Below are 25,432 nucleotides of genomic sequence, written 5' to 3' on the forward strand. Positions count from 1 at the left end.
TCAAGGGCTTATGGCTATTTTGGGAGTGGGATGAGACTATAACTAACTTGCTGAGCTGTTGCAAGGTCCTGCGACAAAGCCAGTGTTCAGGGTAGTTTCCACCACTTGAACCTGCGTGATGAGACAGCCTCAAAGCCTCAGCCAGCGCTGAGGTCCCGTGCTGTTTGACCAGCCCATAGGAACAACCGGTGAGCTGCAGCGCTTCCTACGTAGTGCCTCAAAGCAAGGACCTTCCCCAGAGAGCTTGCCCCTGTACGGACCCGAAACGCCGGGCAGCCCAGGGGTGCAGTGAGTTTTCCAGAGTGGCAGAGCAGACGGGTGGCAGCCGTTCAGCACATCATTTATATACTGCAGACCAGTAATTAAATACTCAGGTTTTGTCTTTGTAAGCCTGTCCCTCCCTCTCTGTGCTTCCCTCCCAGAAGACCTCTTTCGCAGAATGAAAAGTTGGGTTCAGTCGTCCTCTTTAATTTTGGAGGAGAAGCCACCCTGTTTTGAAATACCTTGTTTTGATGAGAGCATTTGATTGTTTGAGGATTTGGAAAAGATCCCTTTTCTTTCTGAGTCTTGAGAGCCAGCTATTAAAAATGAGGTTGTGGCCTCTGCAATACAGGCTTTTTTTGAGGAAAGCCAGGCTGACGTAGCCACTCAGTATGAAATGCTGAGAGCTGTTGATTTTCATGGGCTTCAGCTAGAGTTGGTGGCATTCACTGCCTTGCAGGACAGGTCCTGCGTTGTCCCTCGTCAAGTTCCAACTCCCACTTACAGTTTTATTTTTGATTCTTGGAAAAAGTATGGCTGGAAAATCTGAATATTATTACGATGTCTCGGGTTTTATTCACCAAATCTCATTTGGTTGGGCAGCTAGAAAATTTCACAAGGGCAATGGAGTATTTTTTTCCTGCTCCCAAAAAGCACAGTGGAAGCCACCACCTATGCCTAAAATGTTGGACTGCAAAGTTAAGGGGAGCCCTGATGCTTTGCAGCAGAGAACCTCCTGATCAGTGCGTTACTCTGAATACAAAGGCTGACAGGATGGCACTGGGTAGGTTTGTAGATGCATTTGAAGATGCATTTGAAGAAGGGAGGAGAGTTGTGGTTGTAAGACCTCTGTTTTTGCAAGACTGTGATGGTTTTAATGGGGTTACTCCTTTAACCCAGGCTTTGTCACTTTAAATCTGAGTTCTCCCCACATTTTTCCTCCTTCCTTCCCCTCCTCAGCCTGTTTCCATGCAAAAACAATTAAACTGCCTCTGTGTGATGGCTGGTAGGTCTGGCTGAGAACATTTGCATCACAGTAAAAAAAAAAAAAAAGAAACAAAAAATGGTGGGGCTGAACTGAAGCAACCTCTCTAGGTTTGCAGGCATCAGCTCCTAGTTTGGGCTCATACTAGCTGATGTGCAGCTCCACCAACGAGGCTCAGATGCTAGCAGGGTGCTGTGCATTGCTCGTGGAAAAGACAACTGCATTCGTGTGTTACAGTATTTGGGAGCAATAATGTTGTACGTGGGTGGGTTCCTCCTGCTCTGGGTAACACGAAGGCTGAGCCCACTGTGCCCTTTGGTCTTTGCCCTTACACATTGCCATATGTGCAATACACCCTGGTTTGCCTCCCCAGCTTTGCAGCATCTCAAGAGTAGCGCGCGCACGCACAAGGAACATGGATAAAATTAGCAGTGAAGTCAGGAGGATGGATTCGTTAACACTTTGTACACTGCAATACCGTAACACTATATTCATGTTGTGTTGCTCTTTTCTGTGTTTCCAGATAACCAAGTTGAAAATTGACAGCAACCCTTTTGCTAAAGGATTCCGGGACTCCTCCAGACTCACTGATATCGAGAGGTAATGGGCACTTTCTGTTTACTTTCCATGCAGATAAGATAAAGAGAAGAGAGAGTTTGTAGGAAAAGCATCCTTTCAACTCCTGAGAAGCTGTGCATTTTAATGTTATCTTGTTGCATATAGTAAGCCTCCTCCACCTCCTTTAAAAATACTTATAAACTTTATGAAGAAAGAGCTGTTTTGAGTTTTGACATCTGTTCCAGTTGGGGCCGATATATTCATCTTCCTGAGGGGGCTTCTTGAAGGGGGGAGAGGGTCAGTTTTACAGCTTCAGAATGAAAAGCTTTTTTCTTATCATGCCATTTAATTCTGTTGAGGGCTGTGAATTGGGTCACTGGGAAACAGGGCAGTGGTCCTGTGAAAAACATCTTTATAGCTCCCCACTGCTCCACACAGTGGAAAAGAGAGAGGGGAGCTTCCCAAAATATACTTCAGCAGTCCCAGACACTGAAGTCAGCAATTGTTGCCATCAGGACAAATCCCATAACTCCCACTCTGACGACAAAGATGCCATTTTTGTTTCACCAAAATTGTACTGCAGGCTGCATCAGGGGAAAGCTTTATCTGGAAACTGTTGAGTTTTGTGTGTGTACAGCTCATTATAAGCAACTGCTGCCATAGGGACAGAAGCATTAACCCACAGTCGAGTAGGAAATAAACTTCAATCTCTTGGTAGCTCTCCAGCGTGTCACATTTTTATGATATCGTGTCAAATAGTTTGGCAAATGAAGCAAATTAAGCTGCCTGCATCCTTTAGGCTGGAGGAGAACTCGATGGAGATGGATATAGCACATCCAAATTTTCCTATGAGCGCACAATCATGAAAGAAAGTTTGGAGAGGCCAAAACCCTCTAGGCTCCTATGTGGGGATATCCAGATGTATCTGTGAATCATCTTTCACGGGTGCATATAGGGGACAAACTGCTCAATGAGGTCATATCCATACAGCCAGACAAAGTCTTTACAGCATTGCAAAAGCACATCGATCTAAGCAGGTCCATGGCTGGGAAACAGTGGTATATTTTGTACCTTACTAGTGACTGGACCATTAGCGATCTGTTGAGTAATTAGGTGAAAGAACAGTAATTTGGGAAAGCAAGCTTGTAGACTGCAGTGCACGCTTGCAAAGTTGTTAAAAATTGCTTCCTAAGTGAAAGACTTAGTTGAAAATGGGGAAAAAAACAAAAGCAGATTTAATTAAAATAGCATAGCCTGCTGTATTGACAGAGTACTAAAGTACGCGACACCCAAAGCTCAGGTTTGTATGCAATAAATAGCCAAGAAAGGGCCTGTAGGAAGAGAAGAGACTTTGATTTTTCACATTTCAGTTTCCTCGTTTTATAGACAGGCGATATCTAATGACACAGCTTTGCAAGGGCTGAGAGAGTCTGAAGAGATAAGCTGAGAGAAAAACTTAGTTACCTCTGTGCAGATGAACCAACTATCATGGTGCTGGATATGAAGGGAATTTTTCCAGAGGACATCTTATTATAACAGCACATGGCATGGAGTCAGAAATGCTGAGCATAAACCGCAGTGCCCTTTTGTTTATTGATAAGTGTAAGAATAGAGACTGAGACAGGCAGCTTAGCCCAGGCACGAACGTTGCCATGAAAGATAAGGTAGCCAAATGTGAAACCTGCAATAAATACAAGAAATGGAATGTGAAAAGTATTGAAATGACATTAAAACTCTGGATTTGAGAGTCCAGGTTTGGGTAAGTCTTATTTTGACTTAAAGGGGAAAGCTTAGCCCCGATCAGGGAACAACAGTATTTAAAAAAACACAACCTGCTGCACAACACATCAGGTAATGAGATGGTGAAAGTGTAACAGACAAGAGGGTTGGTAAGAGACACTGAGAATTTCCTAAGTGATTTGCTATGGTCCAGAAATAGCAAGGTTCTTTTTCAGTTCCAGTATCAAAATATTCAGGCAGATGAGAATGTCATTCTCCGAGTGCCCAATGGTTCTATAGATTTCATCTTAGCACCAGCAAAATTGCTTCAAGAAATCCAATATAAAGCAAAAGAAATAGCAAAGTGAGGTATGGCAACAGGAAGAATTTCTTGCTTGATGTCCATCACGACATGCGTTACAAGGTGTAGGCGATACATTGAATAGTACAGCATGACTTGCTCGGTCTAGTTGGAAACTCAGTTATTCCTATAAGATCACTGTCTGAGAAAAATTTCTATTTGCCAGGGAAAGGACTATGCAGGCCAAATGCACATCTGCACAGCTCTTGAAAAATTGAATATTTATCCAGAAGCTGTGAAAACACCTTCCAAGCACTGCTTCCTAAGCAGGCCTGCGTACGGCGCGCGGTGCATAATCTGAGGCGCTGTGCGGTGATCCTAATGGTCTCCTGCAAAGCATCCTGTGATGTTAAGGCCAAAAGAGCACTCATTTATCCCAAGTTCCAGCTTTTCCGAATGACCTCAGTAGTGTGAAAGTGTACAGAGCTTTGTATTTCATTTCCAGGTATTTAAGCCTGCTTTTTCCTAAACAGCCTTTGGGGAGGGAAACAAATCAGATCAATTGATCTTTAGAGACCTAAAGAAATTAAATTAGTCTGGAGTCAGTTACTGCACTAAACCATCCAGTAATTGGATTGCTCCTTGTAACTGATTGAAAACAGCCTCTATCTGTAACAATATAGGGAGCTTTTCTTTATAGTAGATCTGAGAGAAAAACACATCTTTTTATGACATGATGACAGAAATTGCACTTTTTTAACCTAATTGAATATGATTTTATAAATATGTGACTTTAACGATTTCAGGCTTCCCATTCTAGATTTACGATCCCTGTGTAGGAAATTCAAGCTGCAAATGCCTTTAGGATTAAATCTGTTTGCATTATATGTGTTGGAGTTAAAATAAAACGTGTAAAGGTAGCAAAATTTGCAAAATGGTAGAGGAAGTAGGGAACAGCAAAGCTATTGAAGTGCCTGTATTTTCTTTTGTTCCTGCTTAAATACCTTACAAAGGTTTCCTTATACTCAGAGCTATATATGCAAAGCTTTTAACCATTGAAAAAGTCTTTGGTGAGTTTGGCGTGTATCAAATTTTCAGTAGGATGTGAGATTCCTTCCACAACCAACTCTTTCCATACATTACTTGTGGTAATCTATTTATGGTAATGGGACAGACTTTATCTGGGGCTACTGTGATTTAGATAAGTTGCTGATTCACCTTTTGATCTTTTTATGTGGTATTTACATTTCCTCTATTATAAAAAGGCTCCCACAGTGGCTGTGATTGAAAAACTGAACGTTTAGCAGCAATCGTCAGAATGTGGAGCTTAATGTACTGTGTTGTTGACTACGGGATGCCAAATGCAGTGATGTGGATGAGTGTGATCTTTTTTAATGGTAACCTTTGTGAAAAAGACCAATGCAGGTTTTATGAGCAATTAATTCTGGAGATAGGTTTTTAAGGGAATATCTTTATGCTTCTGCTTAAGAAAAAACTACCAAAGCCATGAAGGATGCAAAATCAGAACCCAACACAATAATTTTTTATCCTGAGCCTGAATTTGCCTTTTGGGTTGTTGTGAAGAATTAGCCTTTTAAAAAGAGAGAGCTAAATAAAACCATCACAGTTAAATATCATGCAAACAATCCAGTGAAAAATGTGATCATTTCAAGAGTGTGAGTCAATGGAACTACTGAATCATAAAATAATGATCCAACAAGAATTGACAGATCGTAATCATGATCTGAATGTTGCTTGTCTATTTGATCCAGTATGTGACATGCAAGTTCAGGCTGTGGACTTGTAACTATTAAAGAGAGCTAAGGGAGTATATCCACCTGCACAAGTCCAATAATGCTTCTAGGAGGTAGATACATACTTCAAGAGGCAATATCTTAGGTAATGGAAAAGTATGGCTGCACACCGAAGTAATTTTTAGGCATAGAAAGGAAGGATTGGGAGATGGGGGGAAGTAAGAAAGAGAGCTGCATCACAGCTGAATTTGCATGGTAATCAGATTCTGAATTTTCCCCCGAGGAACTTAATGTCTGAGATGTGGAAATACATTGCACCGGCTTACAAGGCTGTAAGCGAAATGGATGCTAATGCCTGGATATGGGCACTGCCCTGTTGAAGTAGCAGTCAAAGCCATGTGCTTGATGGTGGGCTGTCTGCAGCAGCCCTCTCTTCCATCCCTTCCCTGCTCACCCCACAGAGCTGTCTTCCTGCCCATTCCCACTCCTTACTGCTGGTCTAGAAGAACTTCCCAGACTCTTGAAAGCACCCTACCAACAGCTAGACATATATTCTCTCTACGACCTACTCCCATGTCCATGGTTAAGTAGGGCTTTGTCATAGTTCTCCTCCAACAAGTCAAACTCACCAGCTGATCTTTTATGCTCGGCTAGTTCTCAGTCTGTGAGTGTTGACAACCAGCTACGGGAGATCATCTCCGATGTTTAGGTTGGGAGAAGTGAAGTCCTGAGTTTAGGGACAAGCACTAGGGACTCCGGGTGCCTAAACACTTGGTATCTGGTGCTATTCCAGATGTGCAGCCTTCAGCTGCTGCTCCAGAGGGGTAGATGGATTGTCTGTATTTTCTGTATTATCCCTTCTGTTGCAGACGGCTTGGATGTCTTAAGACATCTAGAAAGCACTACCCGCCTACATTTAGACACCTGAAGCATTCCCTTCAAATCTGCTTCCTCCAACTCTGGTTACTGTTAGCCAGGCAACTGTTCCTTTTCCCCAGCAGAAAGCTCTCCATGACAGCTAAAATCGCTTCAGTTCCCCAACTTTTAAGTGCTCATACCCTCACTGATTTTCCACTTAGGTATTCTGTTATCTATCTTTTTACTTGTGCAAAATGGTATAAAATTTTGCTAGTGTTTCCCACTCACCTTGTGCAGGTGTATTGCGTCCATAAGGGGAGGGGATGATGTCAGATCAGACCCCCAGTTTCCAGCCCAGAGGAAGTTTTCCAGGGACTTCCCCCAGTCCCAGTTTCACAGCGCTGCTCTGTCCTCACCTCTCATCCTCTGCCTGGCAGTCAAAAAGAAATGGTTGCAGTCACTGGGTGAAGTGGAGCTCTGTGAGGCTGGTGATGTTAGATTTAAGTGTATCATTGTATTTGGGGAAGAAAAGATACAGAGAAAGAGCCTTGATGTACATTTGCAAGTGTGTGCTTATTTCCAAGTCAGAGAAGAGAAAAGTAATTTTCTCTTTTTTTTTTTTTTTTAATTGTCTGTATAGACATAGCTGTTTTTCTCATTTTTATATGCAGTTGAGAGAAGTGGGGTGGGTATATTTAATAACCCTATGCTCCTTTTTCGTAAGCATCATTACTTTTCCCATGTCATGGCTTCAGCCAGGCTACGCCACCTCCATGCATATTATAGCTCTTCCAGAATTGCCATCGGTAGCCAGGTATTTATTGTGAGGGCACCAGTAAACACCACTGTGGAGATACACTTGTTCTTTCTCCTGCAATCATCGAAACCTAGATTTTCTTATAATTTAATTCTCGTTTCCCTTCTTTAAATTGCATGTATTCTTGGAGTATTGCATTCATCCAACACTTGCCCAATAGTTTTGACTTTGTGTGAAAGTGTTTGGTGGCTCTATATTGGCTTTTGGAACAAGTTAAACTTCAAGTTACGTGAGGCAATGTAGTTTGATGGGCCCTGGTTCTTCCCTGGTTGGAACTGGTTCATCTGTAGCCCAAGCAGTGGAATGGAGTTTGTTCTGGTCGAGGATTTGGTCCATACCATGTCAGAGCTGAATTAGGTTCCTAGGGTCAGTCTGTAATATTCATCTACCAGTATAAGAGCAACTATATGTAGCAAATTAATATGTCTGTATGTTTGTGCATGTGTAAAATAGCAACTAAAAGCCACAGGAACATGAACGCTGAGTGGTATCTGAACAGTGGTTCTGACAGTGTTTATTGTTCACTCTTAGCTGCTGTTACGGATATGTATTTGTTCCTCCTGCTGTGTTGGGTTTTTTTGGGTTTGGTTTTGGTTTTTTGTTGTTTTGGTTTTTTTTACAGACTTGTTTATAGCACTTGTGTCTTGGACAGATTAGTCATCTTTTCCCTTAAAAAAAAAGTTCTACTACAGTGCGACTTCCGACAAGTTTATTTTTGTGCCTTCTCAGCCCATTTATTCCATCTGTCTTCACCTCACCTCACTTCTGATGTCTTCTGTTATCTGGGCTTTCTTCCAAAGATACTAACTGGCAGCTACAAAAAAAGGAAACCTTTGAAATGCAGAACTAAAGAAGTCATTCAGGCTGCAAACTGATAATTCATACACTTTATATCCTGTTCTGTATTTTTCTTTGAGTTGAACCGAATGGCCAAGCAAAACATGGTTGTCAGTTTTATTATTTTATTATTTTCTTTCAGCTAAATTTTTTTATTAACATTGCCTTTTTTGTGTAAGGAAAAAGACAAAAAACAAACCCCATGACACCAGGAACAGGGAGTGGATGCTGAGGATATCCTTTTTGCTTACCTAGCTCTTGGATAGTAAGGGCAAAAAGGGAAAACATTAATAGGTTGAAATTTGTACCTCTTGTAGCCATTCCTGACACAGTAACTTCTGCAGAAGATATGAGTACGGAGTGCCTGGCTCTGCCACCTGCTCTTTCTCACCGCAGTCTGGCTTTTGCACGTTGTCTTCAAAGGAGGTTGAACCTGGCTCCCGGTGGAACGGCTGGCTGCCTATTACATCAACTCCATCCTCTTTGGAGCCATGGTATAGCTCTAAGACGGATACGAACCCAGGCCTGGCTCCAGCAAGCTAGTTCTAGACTAGCTTTTGTAACACCTTCTGCCAAAGCCAAATATATTGCCTCAAGCCTCCCCGTCCCAAAGGGAGAAGGTAGGCTTCCTGTCTCCGTCCCCTGGGTGCTCTCTCTGCCAAATTCGGGAAAATCCATAGCTTCAGGTGCATGCAGGCATGTAGCAGCATCAGTGTGGACAGAGCATTTTGGCCAGGTGAGCCCTCTTTCATATCAGCAGGGCTTGTGGTCATGTTCTTCAGAATGAGGGTCATGGTGATGGCCAGGCTGCTGTGAATACACAGCTGAAGCAGAGTAACAGCAAAAGGAGCAGAAAAAATGACACGAAGAAGCATCAAAGAGATGCCTGCTTCCACCTACAAAGAAGCGCACTGTTCTTTCATCTTGATTAAAGATCCTGCTCAGGGTAATCTGGGACTTTACCATCTCCCGAGACAATTTCTGTAATCTGGGTTGACAGCAAAAGGAAGTGAGCATCCTCATGCAGGGCCTCGCTCCTCAGCTGCTTCCCAAGTCAGCTCTGTTTTCTACCATCACCCGGTTCATATCCATGGCAAGATCTTGGGTTTAGTCTGTAAAGTGTTAGTGAATCATTTGTCAGCAACATCAGGATTTTCCTATCTACTTTTGATCCTCTGAGACTACTCTGTACGTACAGGGCACTGGCAACTAAACAAGGCCAAAAACTCGGCTTGTAGCTGCAAGACATAAAGCATCCCTAGCTGGAAGTTTAGTTTTGGAATCAGTTGCCAGCAGGGACAGAAGTGAAATGTTCAGTCAAGAGGTTAAAACCTGCAGAATGGCAAGATGCTCCCTGTGCACCCTAAAACCTTGCTAATTGATAAATTCTCCCAACCCTTCACCTCCTTCGATTCCTGGTTCAAAATTCGCTGATTTATTTCTTGCACAAAGGAGAGAAGTGCTTCGTTCGTAATAAGCAGAGGTTTATTGACAGGGCTGGGCTCAAGATGTGCTTCTGTCAGAATGCAGATCATTGGGATCAGCCTGAGCTCCTTTTCCGTATTACGTCTCCTCACATTTGTCCTGCCTCAGCATCTTCTCTCTGTGTGTGCTAGCCAACACGAGCTTAGTTTTTCCCTCTCCATTTGGCACATGATTCCTTCTTCTTTGTCTCAAATAGCTTCAGCCCCTAACTTGCTCTTCTCCAGCCTGTCATCTGCTACTATTACCCAGTTGTACACATAGCACAGCTTAATCTTAGTAATATATTATGCCTATGTGTGTGTTGTTCCCCGCCTCTGGGTATTTAGTAATATATTATGCCTATGTGTGTGTTGTTCCCCGCCTCTGGGTATTTACAAGATATCTGTGAGTTGAAGAGCGGTCTGGAAGACTGAAAATTGTTGGTAGACCACACAAAAGAATTTGACAGAAAGAAGACCTCTTTCCTTTATCCAGCTGGCAGCTTGTGATCTCTCAAAACAAGATTTATTGCTAATTTATTGCTAATAGAAGAAACTGTGTAGTTCTAAGATACATTAAAAGGTAAAAATCGTTCGGTCCAAGTATTAGATAACAAGCATCTGATCACAAACTGAGTAACAAAAGTACAGAAGTTGAGCATAAAGTAACTGGAAGTCACTTGGTTCTTCAGCCACTTTAGTGTGGATCAGCTCTGGAAAAAAAACAAAGAAAAGCTTTAAAAAAACTCCACCATACTCTTCAGTTGCTAATTTTTTTTATTGAGCAGCATCATACAATGGCAAATATTGATTTATCGTTCAGTAATTTATACAATTATTTCCATAAATCCTTTGAACCGCATTGAGATAGCTGAAGATGTTGCATACAGAACTATAAAGCCAGAGGTTTAAATTAATGTCTTTCCCTATTATTATTATATTTTGAGACTTTAGAAAATTTATTTTATTGGTCTACAGAGCACCATATTCTGGATATTCTAAACAGTTCACACTTCCATAAATAGAATGTTCTGGAAGATCTTGAGATTTAAGTCCTTTTGGCCCCAATTAACAAAAAGGTATGAGTAGGAACCTCTGTTCCAGATTGCCAGCTTTCATCCCGCATTTTGAACTAGATTGCACAGGCACTTAAATCTTGTTGTTAAAGTTTTGCTTCCTCCTACACATCTACTTTGGAGAAAGTCCTAAAGCACCTCTGTCTTTAAAGGGTGGAGGAGGTTGGTCTCCTCTTTCCAACCTCCATGGGAAATTCCACATGTTTCTGTAGAGTAGATGAGTTGCAACCCCTTTCTTCTCCAAGAAGTGGGTGGTGTTCTCTGAGCATGAAGTATTTGAGCATGGTGCAAAGGCCACCACCCCTTTCCTTCGAAACACAAAGGGAAGGAAAGATTATCCTTTTACGTAGGTCACTTGTCCACGATGGGGGAGACCTGAGTGCAGACTTCAGCTCTTGTTTTTCTAGGTGGAAGAAACAGTGCTTGGTGGGATAACTCAGAGATACACTTCGTCAGTGGAGAAAATACACCACTTCTTGTTTTCCTTTGTTTCCTTTTGCGTGCTTCGGTGGTTTCCTGCTCAGCCTTTTGCATTTCGTAGGTCTGTTTGGAGGTTTATATGCAGCATGTGTTATGTGTCGAAAGAAGAGTGATCGCTATATACTAGCATCATACCAGAGAGAAATGTAATTCTTGGAGAGACGGTGCCTTGCTCTGAGCACTTCTGGCAGGGTAAAATTTAACACTGTCTTCAACAGTAAGTGGCCTAGGATGTAAGCTGACGTGAAGCGAGGTAACCCCCCAGAAGGACATGAAAGGATGGCATCGTACCAGTTGAGGAGTTGCTCCAAAACTCCACCTGAAGGCTGTGGGAGCCAGGTGCCCAAATTCTGGTGTGAGTCTCAGTGCTTTGCGCTCATGATGTGAATCACAGCCTCAGCCTCTAAAATGAAAAATTAGTAGGTGTGTTGTGATTATAGTGTAAACCAGCAACATGGTTAGGCAAGATAAGCATATACAGTTTTGAATATTAAATTCCAGCTGTACAAAAGGAACTGCTTTTGTAAAATTAGTTGCTATCCCTGATCCAAGTTTCCTCATTAGACCATTCCCTCTGCCATAAAAACCTTTGCTTCTTCTGCCAATGAATGAGATTAATCTTCTAAAACCTTTAGCATACTACCTGCAATATTACAACATTAAAAATAAATAAATAAACCTACCCCACAGTTCCCTGGTTTCAAACTTTGCAGATTCAGGGTTCACTAAGAAGTCATCTCTCTTTTTCCTTTAAAAGAAGACAACCATATAGAATAATAGAGTTCTCTGTCTAGCATACAAACCCATCTGGAAAGAATTTAGTCTGCAATAATAGTGGGCATTTGATTTAGCTTTAAATCCCTGTAGGTAATTCAAATGTAAATTTATTGGGGTGAGTTTATCCCCAAACCGCCATTGGATCCAATGTTTTAGAGATGAATTTGGCCCACTGCACTAAAACTAGAGCCTGCATTGTTTCTGTTGCATCAGGATATTATTACATGCTGTAATGCCTGTCGTTGTAAGCAGACCTTTACTAGAAATAAAGGCAATAGGCACAATACAGACAATCACCTGAATCACATTTATTTTTCAGATCTTTAAAGATTAGTAATTCTTTGGTTATGAATATGGTTATAGCCTGGTATCTAAATCACTCAGACAACACTGGTCTAATTCATTATTCTGCTATTCTGTACTCATCAGAGATAGTCTTTTTGGTTAAGTAAAATTCTTTGCATTTCACATTCTGCTTCAGAAAAAAAAAGTTTCAAGAGGCATTCAGCACATAATGTAAACAATGCCATCTGTCTTTTTCTTTGTAAAATCTTCTTCGAGATAGCCCCGATATGCCTACTGTTTTCAATCACTTAAAAGGCAGTAATTCAATTATATCATCCTCTATGTAGGAACTGCCATGGCTTTCAGTCCACTTCCAATCCTGACACAAGTAAATCACTTTGATAAGATCCCCTTTTTATTTATTTTTTTCCGAGGAGACTAGCATAAGTAATGATGCCAGTGATAGACCAAGGACAAAATGACCATAATGGGCTTTCTGTAGGAAAGGAAAACATGTGCCATTGTGATTTATTGTGTTACTTGGAAAACGTTTTTCCTTGGAATTTCTGCAACAGCCACACTCTCCCAGCAAAGGGCATTAGCAAGTATGAATGGCCAAATGGTAAATTCAGACAAAACCTTCACCGAGCAGCAGATTTAAACAGCTATCGCTACCTAGATTTCTTAAACGGGAACAGAAGGTCAAAGCCATTTTGGAAACATGCCTAGGTCGTATTCATCTTTGGTATAATGCCACCTACTTACATGGAAACGCGCTGGGAATGTGTAAGGTTGGATCTTCCTTACAAACTGCTGTGGCTTATCGCGTAGATATGCCTTCCTTCTATTTAAAAATTGTTTGGGTGACTTCAGTGCGTTGTGCCACCAGCAAGGCGGGGGCCTGGCAGACACGTCTAACCTCCCAGAATAGGCGCAGCACGAGATCCGTAGTATCTGTAGACTTCCTGCTACAAACCGGCCTCGACTCTGATGCTGAGAGAGCACGGTTAGAGCTGACTTGTCTCTGGACACGTGTATCTCTTGCCCCTGATTTCAGAATAATGTGAAAGCACCAGATGAGGTGGTCAGGTGTGATGTGAAAGCTTGTTTGAAAGGAGCTGGACCACAGGTGTCTCTTTGAACCCAGATCGGTCACTTGGCATGAATAACCCCAGAGCTTGTGTTTTGAAATTTGTGAAGAGTCCTGGACTTACACTCCCTGTCTGAGACCACATCCAGGAAATGCAGTGGGAAGTTCACTCCATTTTGTCTGCTGAAGAAGCAGTACCACGCAGGTAAGAGGTGATCGGCAATGTTAAAACACCGCAGGCCAAGTTCAGCATTTCCAGTGACATGCTACGAGGTAACCCTTTTGTTAAGTAATTTTGGAGAGTCTGTGTGAGAAAGCTACGATCTGGACAGGGAAAAGGCAGCATGTGAATTGTATTTAACCTAACGAATTAGGAGGCTGTTTAGGGTGTTATTGATATGGTATGTTGTTTCCTTTCACAGAGAAAGCGTGGAGAGCCTTATCCAAAAGCATTCCTATGCCCGATCCCCAATTCGAACCTATGGAGGAGAAGATGATCTCGGAGATGACAGCCAGGCAACACAAAGTAGAGGTAGGAAAATGTGCTCATGAAGTAAACTGTGCTGACCTAGTTATGCTTGAGAAAAGGAGGACCACGGTCAGTACTGTGTTACTCTGAAGCATTTCTCTGGTGTGTCTCTCTGCCATGAAGTCCTATAATGAAGAAGAATTCTTGTTACCTTATGGCTCTTCTGAACATCTCATAGCCCCATGGCACTGGTGTGGGTGGCTAGTTCAGGAGGCAGCTCTGGAGATGCCTATACAGCCTTTGCCAGCAGAAAAGAACTATCTCTGCTTCCTTTTTGAGATGGCTGAAAAACAGGCAACTTCATTGCCATGGTGCTGAGAACAAGCTAACACTCCCCGTCCCTTGGCAGGACTTACTAGCTGGGGCTCAGCACCGTTTGTAAAGTACAGTGTAGATGTGCCATTTGCTGTCCCTCCAGCCTTCTGTGAACAGAGGACTTGGTTCTGACCGTCTTCCACCAGCCTGTGGTTAGCCCGCTTTGCCTCTGCAGGAAGAAAAGTCCATAGCTCCCTGGAAAACTGATGTTTAATTGTTATCTCTTGGTCTCTAAAAGGTGCTTTTCCTGCTGAGGCAATTCACATCAAATGTTTTATCAAAAGGTTTGCCTACTTCAGCAGTTGCAAAAGTAGTAGCAAGGCAGAGTTGTTCTTTGGGTGGATACTCGCTGGACAAACTGCATCTGTCATAATTCGCCACTGGAAATAGATGTCAAACTCATCCTGTGGGATCGCTGACTAGCATAAACTTGTGTTGCATTATACTTTGCATGTTGACTTCGTGACCTGCCTGATATGCAACAGCCACTTGAGGTAAAGCAGTTCTGTCTGCCTTCCGACTGGCAGTGCCCTTGTCTTGTCCTCTAACTTCATACAGTGCTGCTAAGATAAGAGCATTATTTCTGGTCATAAGCTCTTTGGACTTGTGCAGGGAAAACACACTTATTTTTAACCATGAGTTGCTCTTCAACAAAATGTGATTAGGTGGGCTTGTTCATACATGTCTATTCCAAGAGCAGTTCCTTAGATTGCGGAGTTTTGGAGCAACTCCTCAACTGGTACGATGCCATCCTTTCATGTCCTTCTGGGGGGTTACCTTGCTTCACGTCAGCTTACATCCTAGGCCACTTACTGTTGAAGACAGTGTTAAATTTTACCCTGCCAGAAGTGCTCAGAGCAAGGCACCGTCTCTCCAAGAATTACATTTCTCTCTGGTATGACGTCCTCCTCTGGGAGTGACAAAGTGAATGAGGTGAACCTCAGTATGAGAACTGGCCTTCAGAGCCTTTCCCTTCCAAAGGGGATCCTGAGGAAGGTGTCAGAGGATGAAGGAATAGTTTAAAATTAATTTTATGTATAATATATACAGGATACAGTTCTGCATTTGCTTGCAATATGGCAAATGAGTAAGCGAGGAAGATGATGAGTTGTGGCAACCAACTTTTTTCTAATCTGGTAGCCATATGCTAACGTAGGACGTGATTGTTCTGGGCAACCAGAGGCAGGCACACAGGGTAAAACATACTGCTCTTGCAGATCAGTACCTTATACTGCCTTCACTCTGTTTAGGACTGGTGTCCTTAAATAAGGAAAAGGCCTCCAAGATATTAGGAGAGAAATAATGATCTTTTGAAACTCCGTGGACATTGTGTTTTTTTTTTTCTGATGCATTTGAAAACTACCTTGCATGCAAAATTGAGGGGTGTCCTTCCATACATATGAGAGTTGACAGCCAAATACCAAGACGCTGCTAGGTGGTGTGTCTTATAAGCTCTCTGAGGCCTCGTCTACCTCAGAATTACTACAGCACATCTCCTTGCTGCTGGCAAACGTGGTATGTGAGACTTTTTGGAGTACTAAGTTGCAATTAGAGACCATTGCAGCTGGAGGAGGAAGGGGCCCTTATGGAGGTTCCTCAGGAGAAGGAATCACATACTTTGTTCTGTGTAGAACAAAGAAAGTCTATCACTGCTATTTATTTCTAGTTCCATACAGAGCGTTCTCATCTCAGCCAATTTCAGCCATCTAAAGATGGAAGTGGCTAGCCTTCAGTAGTATATTTATCACAAAAAGTCTGTTTCCAAAGGAATTAACAGATATGAAATGTATAAATCCAATTAAAACTCTTTAATGCATAATGTCTGGGTGCCTGTGCTCCAGCATCCACACACAGGATTCATGGTAGCCACCTGGAACGAAGCCAAATGTAAACCTTCTCATCAAATCCAGACTCACATCCCGCTTTCCCTGTAGTGCAATAATGCTCAGACATCCCCTGATTTGTAAAGGGTTTTCCTCTAGTCTGTGAGTATGGTGTTATCCTTATAGTTTGGCTCTGGATCCTAACTTTCCAGCAGTTAGGATTTGGTTCAGTGGTGGGGTCAGGATTTGGTTCAAGTCTGTTTCTACTGCTGAACTTAACGCAATTTCTCTCTCCTGTTACTGGGCTGTTTTACTTGTTTCATTAAGCAGAAGAATAATTAATCAAGAGTAGCTCTCTTTCTGATTTGAGAATATAGCCCTAAAGAGATTTATGATTTTTTTTAAAATAATAATTTGCATTTTTTCTTTCTGTTATTGTTTGCTCATAGTTTTGTTTGAGTATGTGGCTACGACATACGTAATTCCAGTAAGTTTACCTTGACAGATAGATGTCTTCGTATTTTTTCTTTTCACAATTTGGATGAACCTATCTTCTAGAATCACATTTATGAAACTAATACCTGTTGTAAAATGTGTTTTCTCAGAATGTTTTGCAATACTGGCTTGAAATTACATTTTGCCAAATATTCCTGCCAGTAAATGTATTTCTTAAAGTAAGAAACAATTTCTCAATGGATGAAGTTGGACAAGAAAGAAAATACAGAAGGGACATGAGTTGAACTATTGCTTGAACAGGAATAAAAAAGAAGAGTTTGTTTATAGGATTTTATTGTATTCCTTATTTCTGGAAATCAGACGTCTGATGATGACCGGATGCATAGAGGAACTGCAAAGGTGAAGGGCAACATCGTCACCAGATTATTTGAAAATGACCATGTATAATTATCAAAACAAATTATCCATTGGTTTCCCAAAAATTTTACTGTCAAAATAAAATAAGTAATTAGTTCTACTTCAAATATACCATTTCTCCTTTTTTTCTGACTTTGCAATCTTCAGAAAAAAAGTGTTTTAAAGAGGTGGATTTGTGAAAAGAATTTTTGGAACTTCTCAGATTAAAAAAATACCAAAGAAACCACTTCAATTTGATCAAAAGTAGATAATTACCCTGGGAGCAAGTTTTTAATATTTTTGTGCATTTCACTTAAAACCCCACACCTCTTACTATGATTTAGCGTTAGTGTTGTTTCTTAGAGCACTGTACACAGTTGGAAAAAATAACAGATGTTTTGACATTTTAGAATTTTTTGTTATACATTTTGGAAAAAGTCAAGTTGAGTGAAAAGATGCAGTGTTGAAAAATTTACTGTGGTAAAAAAAAAAGGAAAACTTGTAGTGAAAATTACATTTTTCTGCATTTTTGCCAGACTGAAATGTTAGAAAAAAATAACCCGTTCTACTGAGGACCTGACGTGAACAGCTATAAACATGTCTTCAAAAGAGGGATGTAATGCAGTGGGATTCCACGTCAGAGCAGATGCTTCAGTGTTTAGTGGCAGCATTGCAAGGTTCTTCAGTGTTTAATACCAAAAATGTCCAATATGCAAAACTGATTTTACTGTTCAAGCCACTGCAACCAGCTTCTTAAAATGGAAATTTGTCTAAGATGCAGTGATAAAGGACAGCAACTGACAAATAATAATATAAAGAAAGATATAAGGAGAAGTATTTGGGAGGTATTTCCAATGACGACTTGTCACTAAAATTAGCCTTGCTGTGAGACTGTTTCTCCCTTTTTGCTATTTTACCAGCTTTGTGTGTTGCAGTGCAAACAAACGTCAGGCATTCTTTCTCTTTGCTTGCAGGGTCAGCTTTTACAACATCTGATAACCTCTCCCTCAGTTCCTGGGTATCCTCCTCAACCAGTTTTCCTGGATTTCAGCATCCACAGTCTTTGAGTGCCCTGGGTACCAGCACTGCATCCATAGCTACACCCATTCCTCATCCAATCCAAGGATCTCTGCCTCCATACAGCCGCCTGGGAATGCCTCTTACACCCTCAGCTATAGCCAGCTCCATGCAAGGTAGTGGCCCCACTTTCCCCTCCTTCCACATGCCTAGGTACCACCATTATTTTCAGCAGGGTCCTTATGCAGCCATCCAGGGACTGCGTCACTCCTCCGCAGTGATGACGCCCTTTGTATGACTGATGTAAGACAAGAGAAACATGAGATTTTAAACGTGCAAGTTTGGTATGAAAAATACAAGGGACCTTCCTGAAAGGCCTGTGGCAGGAGCGCTGAACTCGTAACAAACCAGCTAAGAAAATGCATTATGGATATAGATTCCTCTGTTGAGGGATCACAAGAAGAGAGCACGCAGCTTGGAGCTGCTCACAGATCTATGTGTAACACAGCTGAAATGGATCCCAAAGTTCCCAGGATTTTCGGTGGCGTGCAGCTTGTTCCAAAGGTGCATTATACCTAGCGGAAAGAGATTACGTTTATGCAGCAGTGTACAAATTAATTGTGTATAGGTCTTTTTTCATATGCTAGAAGAATTCTGAAAAAGGCAATACTCTTACTCATCTTCATCTCTTCTTGTGACTGATGAGCATCTAAACAGAAAAAATGTATTGCTATAACTTTAAGCATGTTTTAGGCTATCTCAGCACACATTTGCTGGAAACGGGACAAAGTGGAGAAGGCCACTGTCCTTTTTAAAAGACTGGCTTATATTCACCAAAAGCAGTATTTCTTAGTTGCTACTATAATCCAAAAGAGAAAATTATTAACAAGTCTTTCTTTCTTTCTTTGTTTCTTTCACAAAACACTTATCAGTTCCAAAAAAGAACTGTGTTACAAGACTGTAGCAGTAATGATGTATTCTGTCCTTTTTAAGTCTAAAAAGAAGTTTGTCTTATGTCCTAGGAGGAGCAATTTAACTGTCTATTAAGGTATGGTGAAGGAAAATGTTGATTTGGGAAAATCTGTTACTTAAACTTAGAAACCCAAGATACCAAATCTTTAAGTCAATGCTCGTTTGCTGCTGCACTTGCCACTGAAGTCCTGTTTCTAGCTGCAAATATGTACCAAGTTAACCGAATTTCGGGCTAGATCAGTCTATAGACTCTCTAGATCAAACTATAATCAATGGACTGGTATCAGATGAGTGGCATTGCAGTGTCCTTCTACTTGTTCTGATTTTCTTGGGTTTGGTCATGGCTGTTATTATACAAACTGTTTGGCCAGGAAAATGAGGGTTGTACTGTCTGGTTTTCCATGACGCAGTAGAATGGTGGAGTTTCCTTGGGAAAATATCAGTGCAGAACTTCACATGTAATTTTTTTTAATTCATATCTGCCTTTTTTCAGTTAGTAATTAGGGTTCTCACTCAAAGTACTGTCCACTTTTTCTAGTGTGTTATGTCTGATGCAACAGAGGAACTGTAGAGGTAGAAGAAAAAATGACCTCCTGCAGAGAACTAGCATGAATTCTTGGCACTGCTGAAAAGAGTAACAATGCGATGCTGGTTTTCTGTGTGGCGGGAGCTGGGATTTCACTGTAAATAAGAAGTCAACACAGAGTTTCTGTGTTGTTATAGATGTTACAGATCCAAGTTATAGATGATAACACATCTACTGATAAAAAAAGAACTAGCAATCTAATCTCATATATTAAAGATCTCTGTAGAGCAAGAACACAGAATGGAAAACAGACATTTTTGGCACCATTCTCCTCTACTTTTGACCAGTGTGTGTTGGCATAACACAGTAGGAAGCAGAGCGCAGTACACCGAGTCACCTACCTCCCATCTCTGTGAAGTGCATGGCAAGTCACACACCTTTTTTTTGTCCCATTGCCTCATCTTATATGCCCAATCACACAGAGCAATGATGATCTCCCAGACTTCTTCCAGTTTCTACTATAGGCTAGTACTTGCACCCCACAGATAAGGGCCATCTTTATCTATTTCCCAGTAGCTGAATTTAAAATCTTGTCAAATTGGCCGTTCCAATCACCTCAGCTATCTGCAGTATCATCCTAATTTCCCCTTACTCGCTGTTGGACCTGCTGATAAAAAAACGACCTGAGGCAATTTGCAACTTTTGTGCTCTGTGTGTGAAAGAAAATGAACTTTTATTTACAGTTTCTGGGTTCAGAGCTACTACAAGGAGTTCCATAAATGAATATAATAGGCCAAGCTCTGCAGTATTTAAATGGCTTAGAATCAGACACTGAATTTGGCTTGGTGTATCCATATATTAGATTTTGCTCCAGGCTATCAGATTCACCTGAAAAGTGCATGTTGCAAGGCTGTGACTATTCATGATCCGTTTTGATATAAACCCCCTATTTTCCAGGAAATTAGATGATACTGGCCCCACAACAACAAAACTCTTCAAGTACATATATAATTCCACAGAAACGAGAATTTCAGGGGAGATTTGGAAGAAAATTTTAATCCCCCTCCTTTGGTTGCTTGACTTCTGTAAGAGTTGTATGAAGGTCCTATGATGACATGCACTAAAGCCTGTGGGGAAATTCTATTTCTTTTATCTGTTTCCTTCTGCAGCTCCATTAACTTATCTGGAGTTGCAGGGGATATGGTTAGGTTCAGAATTCAAGCCAGTAGCTTTAATGCTGATACTTCCATCAGGAAATGGTCAAGTAAGTAGGCAGCTTTCACATGACTCCAGAAATAAGCTTGGAACAGCTAGACTGATTTAGGCATGCTTTACAAGTCACATAATGCCTGCTCATACATTGACCTGTCCTTCCTTTGTGAAGCAAATTCAGAGAAATAAACTGTACGGTCTCTTTAGCCCTGTCCTAGTCCCTGTTCTGAAAACACCAATATTTGGCATGCAGAAATGCCCCTCGTACTGTTTCAGAGAAAATTCTCCAGGCTCTTCCTGGAGAATGAGACTCGGTTTTGACAACATCATTTACAAAAATACAAGCGCTTTTCACTATGAATAAAATGTGATTAATATCTGAAAAATTATGGCAGTAGACTGTCCATATATAAAAACATGATAAGGCCAATTCCTCATCCAGATTCTCTGTGATGAGTTTCATATTGTAGATGATGCAGAACTATTGCTTGATTTTTTCCAGTCAGATCAAGTCTCTCAGTGTGCTCATCCCTCCCTGCACTGCTCTCTGGCATATGCTGCTCTTGGATGGTTTAATTCCTTTGCATCAGAAACCCACTGGGTTCCCCACTGATGCAGAATCACGGGCAGATCCCAAGCAAGGGAACGAAGGCAGCTTGTGAGCACCTTCCCCAGGAACAAGGTCAATAGGTATGTCCAGTTCTCACCTCCTCTTCTTTGCCCTCACAATTCTACCTCCAAAACCTGTTGTGTAGAGTTGAGGTGGAAGGGATTAAGTTCACAGAGACCACAGGACGCCCAATGAAGAGGTCTTGCCACCTCGCAAGGTTTCTTCTCCCTGTCCCTCTCACTGTCCTGGGGGCAGCATAAGGGTGGTTCCAGGGACAAAATTCCTGTCCCACTGAAGTCAGCTGCAAATTTCTCGACTGTAATGGAGATAGATAGGATTTCATTCAACATTCTTAGCTAAAAATAAAGTCTAACTGTAAGAACAGTGACTGTAGTGACAGCAACAATATAGGAACTCTACAGAAAAGACTAAAAACCAACTACAAATCAGCTTTAGCATTGATTTCACAATTGGAAGAAAATGAATGTAAATTCGTAATTAATTGGTTAAAGGGTGAAATTGCTTTTCCTAAAAAAAAAAAACCTTATCTGTACTACTTTGACAATAATTCAGTAATTTATTTAAGGAGTTGCTGTACTGCTGTCAAAATTATATCACTTTCAGGACAGAACATCTGTTGCTGGTAGATGGTCTAGGAATGCCAAATATAATCTAGAGTTTATTTTCCAATATAATTCACATTTCATATCCCACGAGAAGTGCTCTTCACCTTTATGAGCTCTCTTGGCTGAGTACACCGGTGCTGGTTTATGTTGTGTGTTTTGGTTTTTTTTAAAGGGTGGAGAGCACATGCCTGAATATGCTTTTCAAAGAGAATGATAAGATTATCCTCCAAAGTGTTACAAGTACTTTTGGGTGTTTTCTGGATTACCCTTTTATCCATAGATAGTCAAGAGCCTCAGGTCTTTAATCCAACAAAAGCATCCCAAAGACTAACAAAACTGACTTAGATGCATTTGTCTGATTTTTTTTTTTTTCTTCTACTTTTGGAGCCCTGAGAGAAGTTAGACATAAAAAACATTTTAAATTTGGCTGCTTGGTTTGCAGTATTGCTTTATATGGCCTCAGGCACTGTCAAAGTACCTGGTTTCAGGGCTAGTCTTCTAGGTCTAAACTGACAAACAAGCACAGACCAAGTGGATAAAGGTGCAGAGTTTCTAATGGAAACATTTCTTCACGAGTTCAAAGATGGTATGTTGTATGATAGCTAACATACTTGGTAGTACGGTCTACGAAATGCAATAGCAAATTTTCTCCCAGAAGGCTTTATCCATGGGAGCCGGGACACTGCATGAGCGTGTACATGGAAGATGTTGCAGCTTCCAATATCCAGCAAACAAACACTAACCAGCATTTGAAAATGAACCTCTTTTAAACTGAAAACATTTTGGCTGGCAACTTGATTATGCACTACACCCTCCTTATGTATGCGTACTATAGGGAAACAGAAACGTCAATGAAAATTATTGCAAAAACTTGGGGAGCTTTCCAAAACTGTAAGTTAATATAAATTGTGGTAATTTACCCCTAGATAAGAGGTAAAAGCAACAGTGAGATCAGTGTAACACTTAGGGCTCCTTATCTGGAAGGAAATTGTGGTCACAGCGCTTATACTCATCATCTGCAGAGGGATGACATTCACTCTCTGCAAGATTATTTTTTGTTTTGGTGAGATCTTATGCTCGCTGTTCCTTACAAAGCGTTTTCTGCTGCAGGAGAGGTGGTTTCTTTACTAATGACTTACCTGATGGCCAGAGGATTTATGTATTACTCTGTGATAAACTGTCCTTGCATATAGTCTCTACTTTATCAAATGACAACTTCTTTTTCTTTATTTTATCTTTTTAAAAGAAAACTAAGCAGTGATTTAAGTAAACTCTGAAGTAACTTTATATGATAGTTTAAGGACAAAAAATACAGTTTGCTGTATTTTACCTTTAGCACATTTAAACAATCTTTTATTAGTTTTTTTTATTGTACCTTCAGAAACATGAGGAAAGATTTGGTTTAAAAAAAAGGAAGGTAAAAAACTGGATGTAACCTCTTTAACAGAATGTACCACAGTTCTGCTGTTTGCTGTGTTGACTTTGTTGTTTATAATGCATTGCGTGAGCACATTCACCATGTACTGAAGTGTGTGTTTGTGTGTATGGGGTGGGGGTAGGGGGAAATCTTTTTATGGAAAAAGAAGTTATGAACATAAACTATGAAGCAACATCTAATGAAAAGTTTCTTTTTAAGTGCAATATATTTATTTCTGCTAGAAATATAATATCAACATTATGTAATATTTGAAGCATTAAATGTTATTTGTAAACAGCTTAAAATTATATATATATATCACAAAAACTGTACAGAAGTGCAAATGTGTGGATATTCAGTTTCTTTCATTAAAATATTGGGTGTTTTGATATATCATTCTTATTTAGCCAAAGCTTTCTGCTTCTGTTGTTTTTCCTCTAACCAAGTCACTGACTGCTGTGGAACCAGTGGCAGATTTTTCTGAGTGCACAAATTCGTTAGGGCTTTTCATCTGCAAAAGGTGGTCTAAATCTTGGATCCATACGGAGTGATAGTTGTACTGTAGTTAAATACAATTGTAGTCTGCACATAGTTATACAAATTATTTTTTTCAAAGTGCTTTGCAGTCATACTCAGAAAATTACTGGGTTTGCCACCGGTGCCCAAATAAGTGGCTGAAATATGGGGTTCCCCAGATCCCCAAGATAATAAACAGAGACCTAGGAAACATAGTCCAAGAAGAAAGTGGAAAGGAATTAGGTCTGTTTAGTCTGGAGAAGTAAAGATTATGGGAAGATACAATAAAGTTTTCAAATATATGAAGAATGTAAAGAAGCAAGGAATAGATTTCTCTCCATGTCTGCTGTGGGCTTTTACTTAATAGGATTATATTTCTATTTTAATAGCATATATTAAAGGAAGGGAGAGTTACCTGACACATCTAAGATATTCAAAGAAGAAAGATCATAAGCACAGCACTAGATTGCCTAGAGAAGATAAGGAGCAACATATATCACTGGAAGTCTTTAAGAACAGGTTGAACATGCATTAGTCAAGAATGATGTGATTAGAGCTAATCTTGTCTTGGGACAACCAAATGATCTCCTGAGGTTCTGCCCAGCTTTCTATGAGAGCCATGCCTTAAAGCAGCTTCTGACAAAATCCTCATGTTGCTCCGCAAGTTTTTGTTACACACCTGTAGTTCGGCTTGTCCTCAAATTGAGATCAGCTGCTGGCTCTTTTGCAGGTAGTTCTCAAGAGTCACAGGTTTAGGAAGACACTCAATGTGATAGAAGGTCCTATTGAACAGCAGTAGTATTGCCTTAATTTGGTTTTGCCTGTGAATGTAAGCAGGGAGAGAACAGCCTGAGGTAATTCAAATCCACTTTTAACTATGCTGAGGTGCAACTATGCATTAATGTATCTCTTTTACATTCGGAATATGTGAAAATGAGGACAGCTCACCGAGTTGGTAACTGTATACGATGCCTTTTCTCTCTTTATTATATTTTTATGTTGTCTTGGTAGCCAAAACCATATCTTCTCTCACGGATATTCAGTGCTGTGAAAGTCTTTTGCTTAACTTCAGGCTAGGGGGCTTTCTCGATTACATGTAAAACTAAGTGTATGCATTGGCACTTTCCTGATTTAGAAATATTGGCTGTATGCTGATTCAAGATGTAGTTACGCTAATGGTCTCACTGAAATCAGTAGGCTCGGCTCACTTAAGTTAAATTAGTGCTTAAGTATTTCGGTGGCTCTGCAACTGTAAAACTCCTTGTGCTTTGTAGAATCAAGACCTTTGGGAGCAAGCTGTCTGTGCAACAAACACCTGTGTAATTGGAGCCTTTATTTGCTATTGTCCAAAGTGAAACCAGGAGATTAAATAAAGTGACGATTCTGAGCTGCCTCCCAGTAGGGTTACTCTGAAGAAAGTGATGAGTAGTCATGATGACTATAGGCTGCCTTGTGTTTCACATTTAGAAGACAGATTTATATCCAAATGATGGAGATAAGCAGTGCAGAAAACAAATGATTTGGAGAGTGATGTTTTCTACACTTCCTGTGCAGAAGTGTGATGAATGCAGTGATTTAATGGTATGCTAGAAATATGGAGCAATAAATGATATTTTGAATCATGAGTAAAAAGACCATTTCAAATACACATAAATATTTAGATTATACACCGTCAGACCAATATATATAAACTAACAATAATCAGAAATGATAATTCTAAGAATAAAGAATTAAACTGTCAGCGATCTGATGCCCA

At 40.7% G+C, this 25,432-nt stretch overlaps 1 protein-coding gene across 1 annotated transcript in view; it reads left to right on the plus strand.

The window, feature by feature from the left end:
• The window catches only part of TBX20 (T-box transcription factor 20), a 41,699-nt gene extending 16,503 nt beyond the window's left edge, over positions 1-25,196 (plus strand). Inside the window, exons 6-8 of the mRNA XM_059818283.1 lie at positions 1,770-1,846; positions 13,684-13,793; positions 17,755-25,196. Of these exons, the coding sequence (XP_059674266.1) occupies positions 1,770-1,846; positions 13,684-13,793; positions 17,755-18,095 (528 nt within the window). The 3' untranslated portion in view covers positions 18,096-25,196. The remainder of the gene's footprint in view (positions 1-1,769; positions 1,847-13,683; positions 13,794-17,754) is intronic.
• Positions 25,197-25,432: the final 236 nt, after the last annotated feature.

This window comes from Gavia stellata, chromosome 6 (assembly GCF_030936135.1).
Source record: "Gavia stellata isolate bGavSte3 chromosome 6, bGavSte3.hap2, whole genome shotgun sequence".
NCBI lineage: Eukaryota > Metazoa > Chordata > Aves > Gaviiformes > Gaviidae > Gavia > Gavia stellata.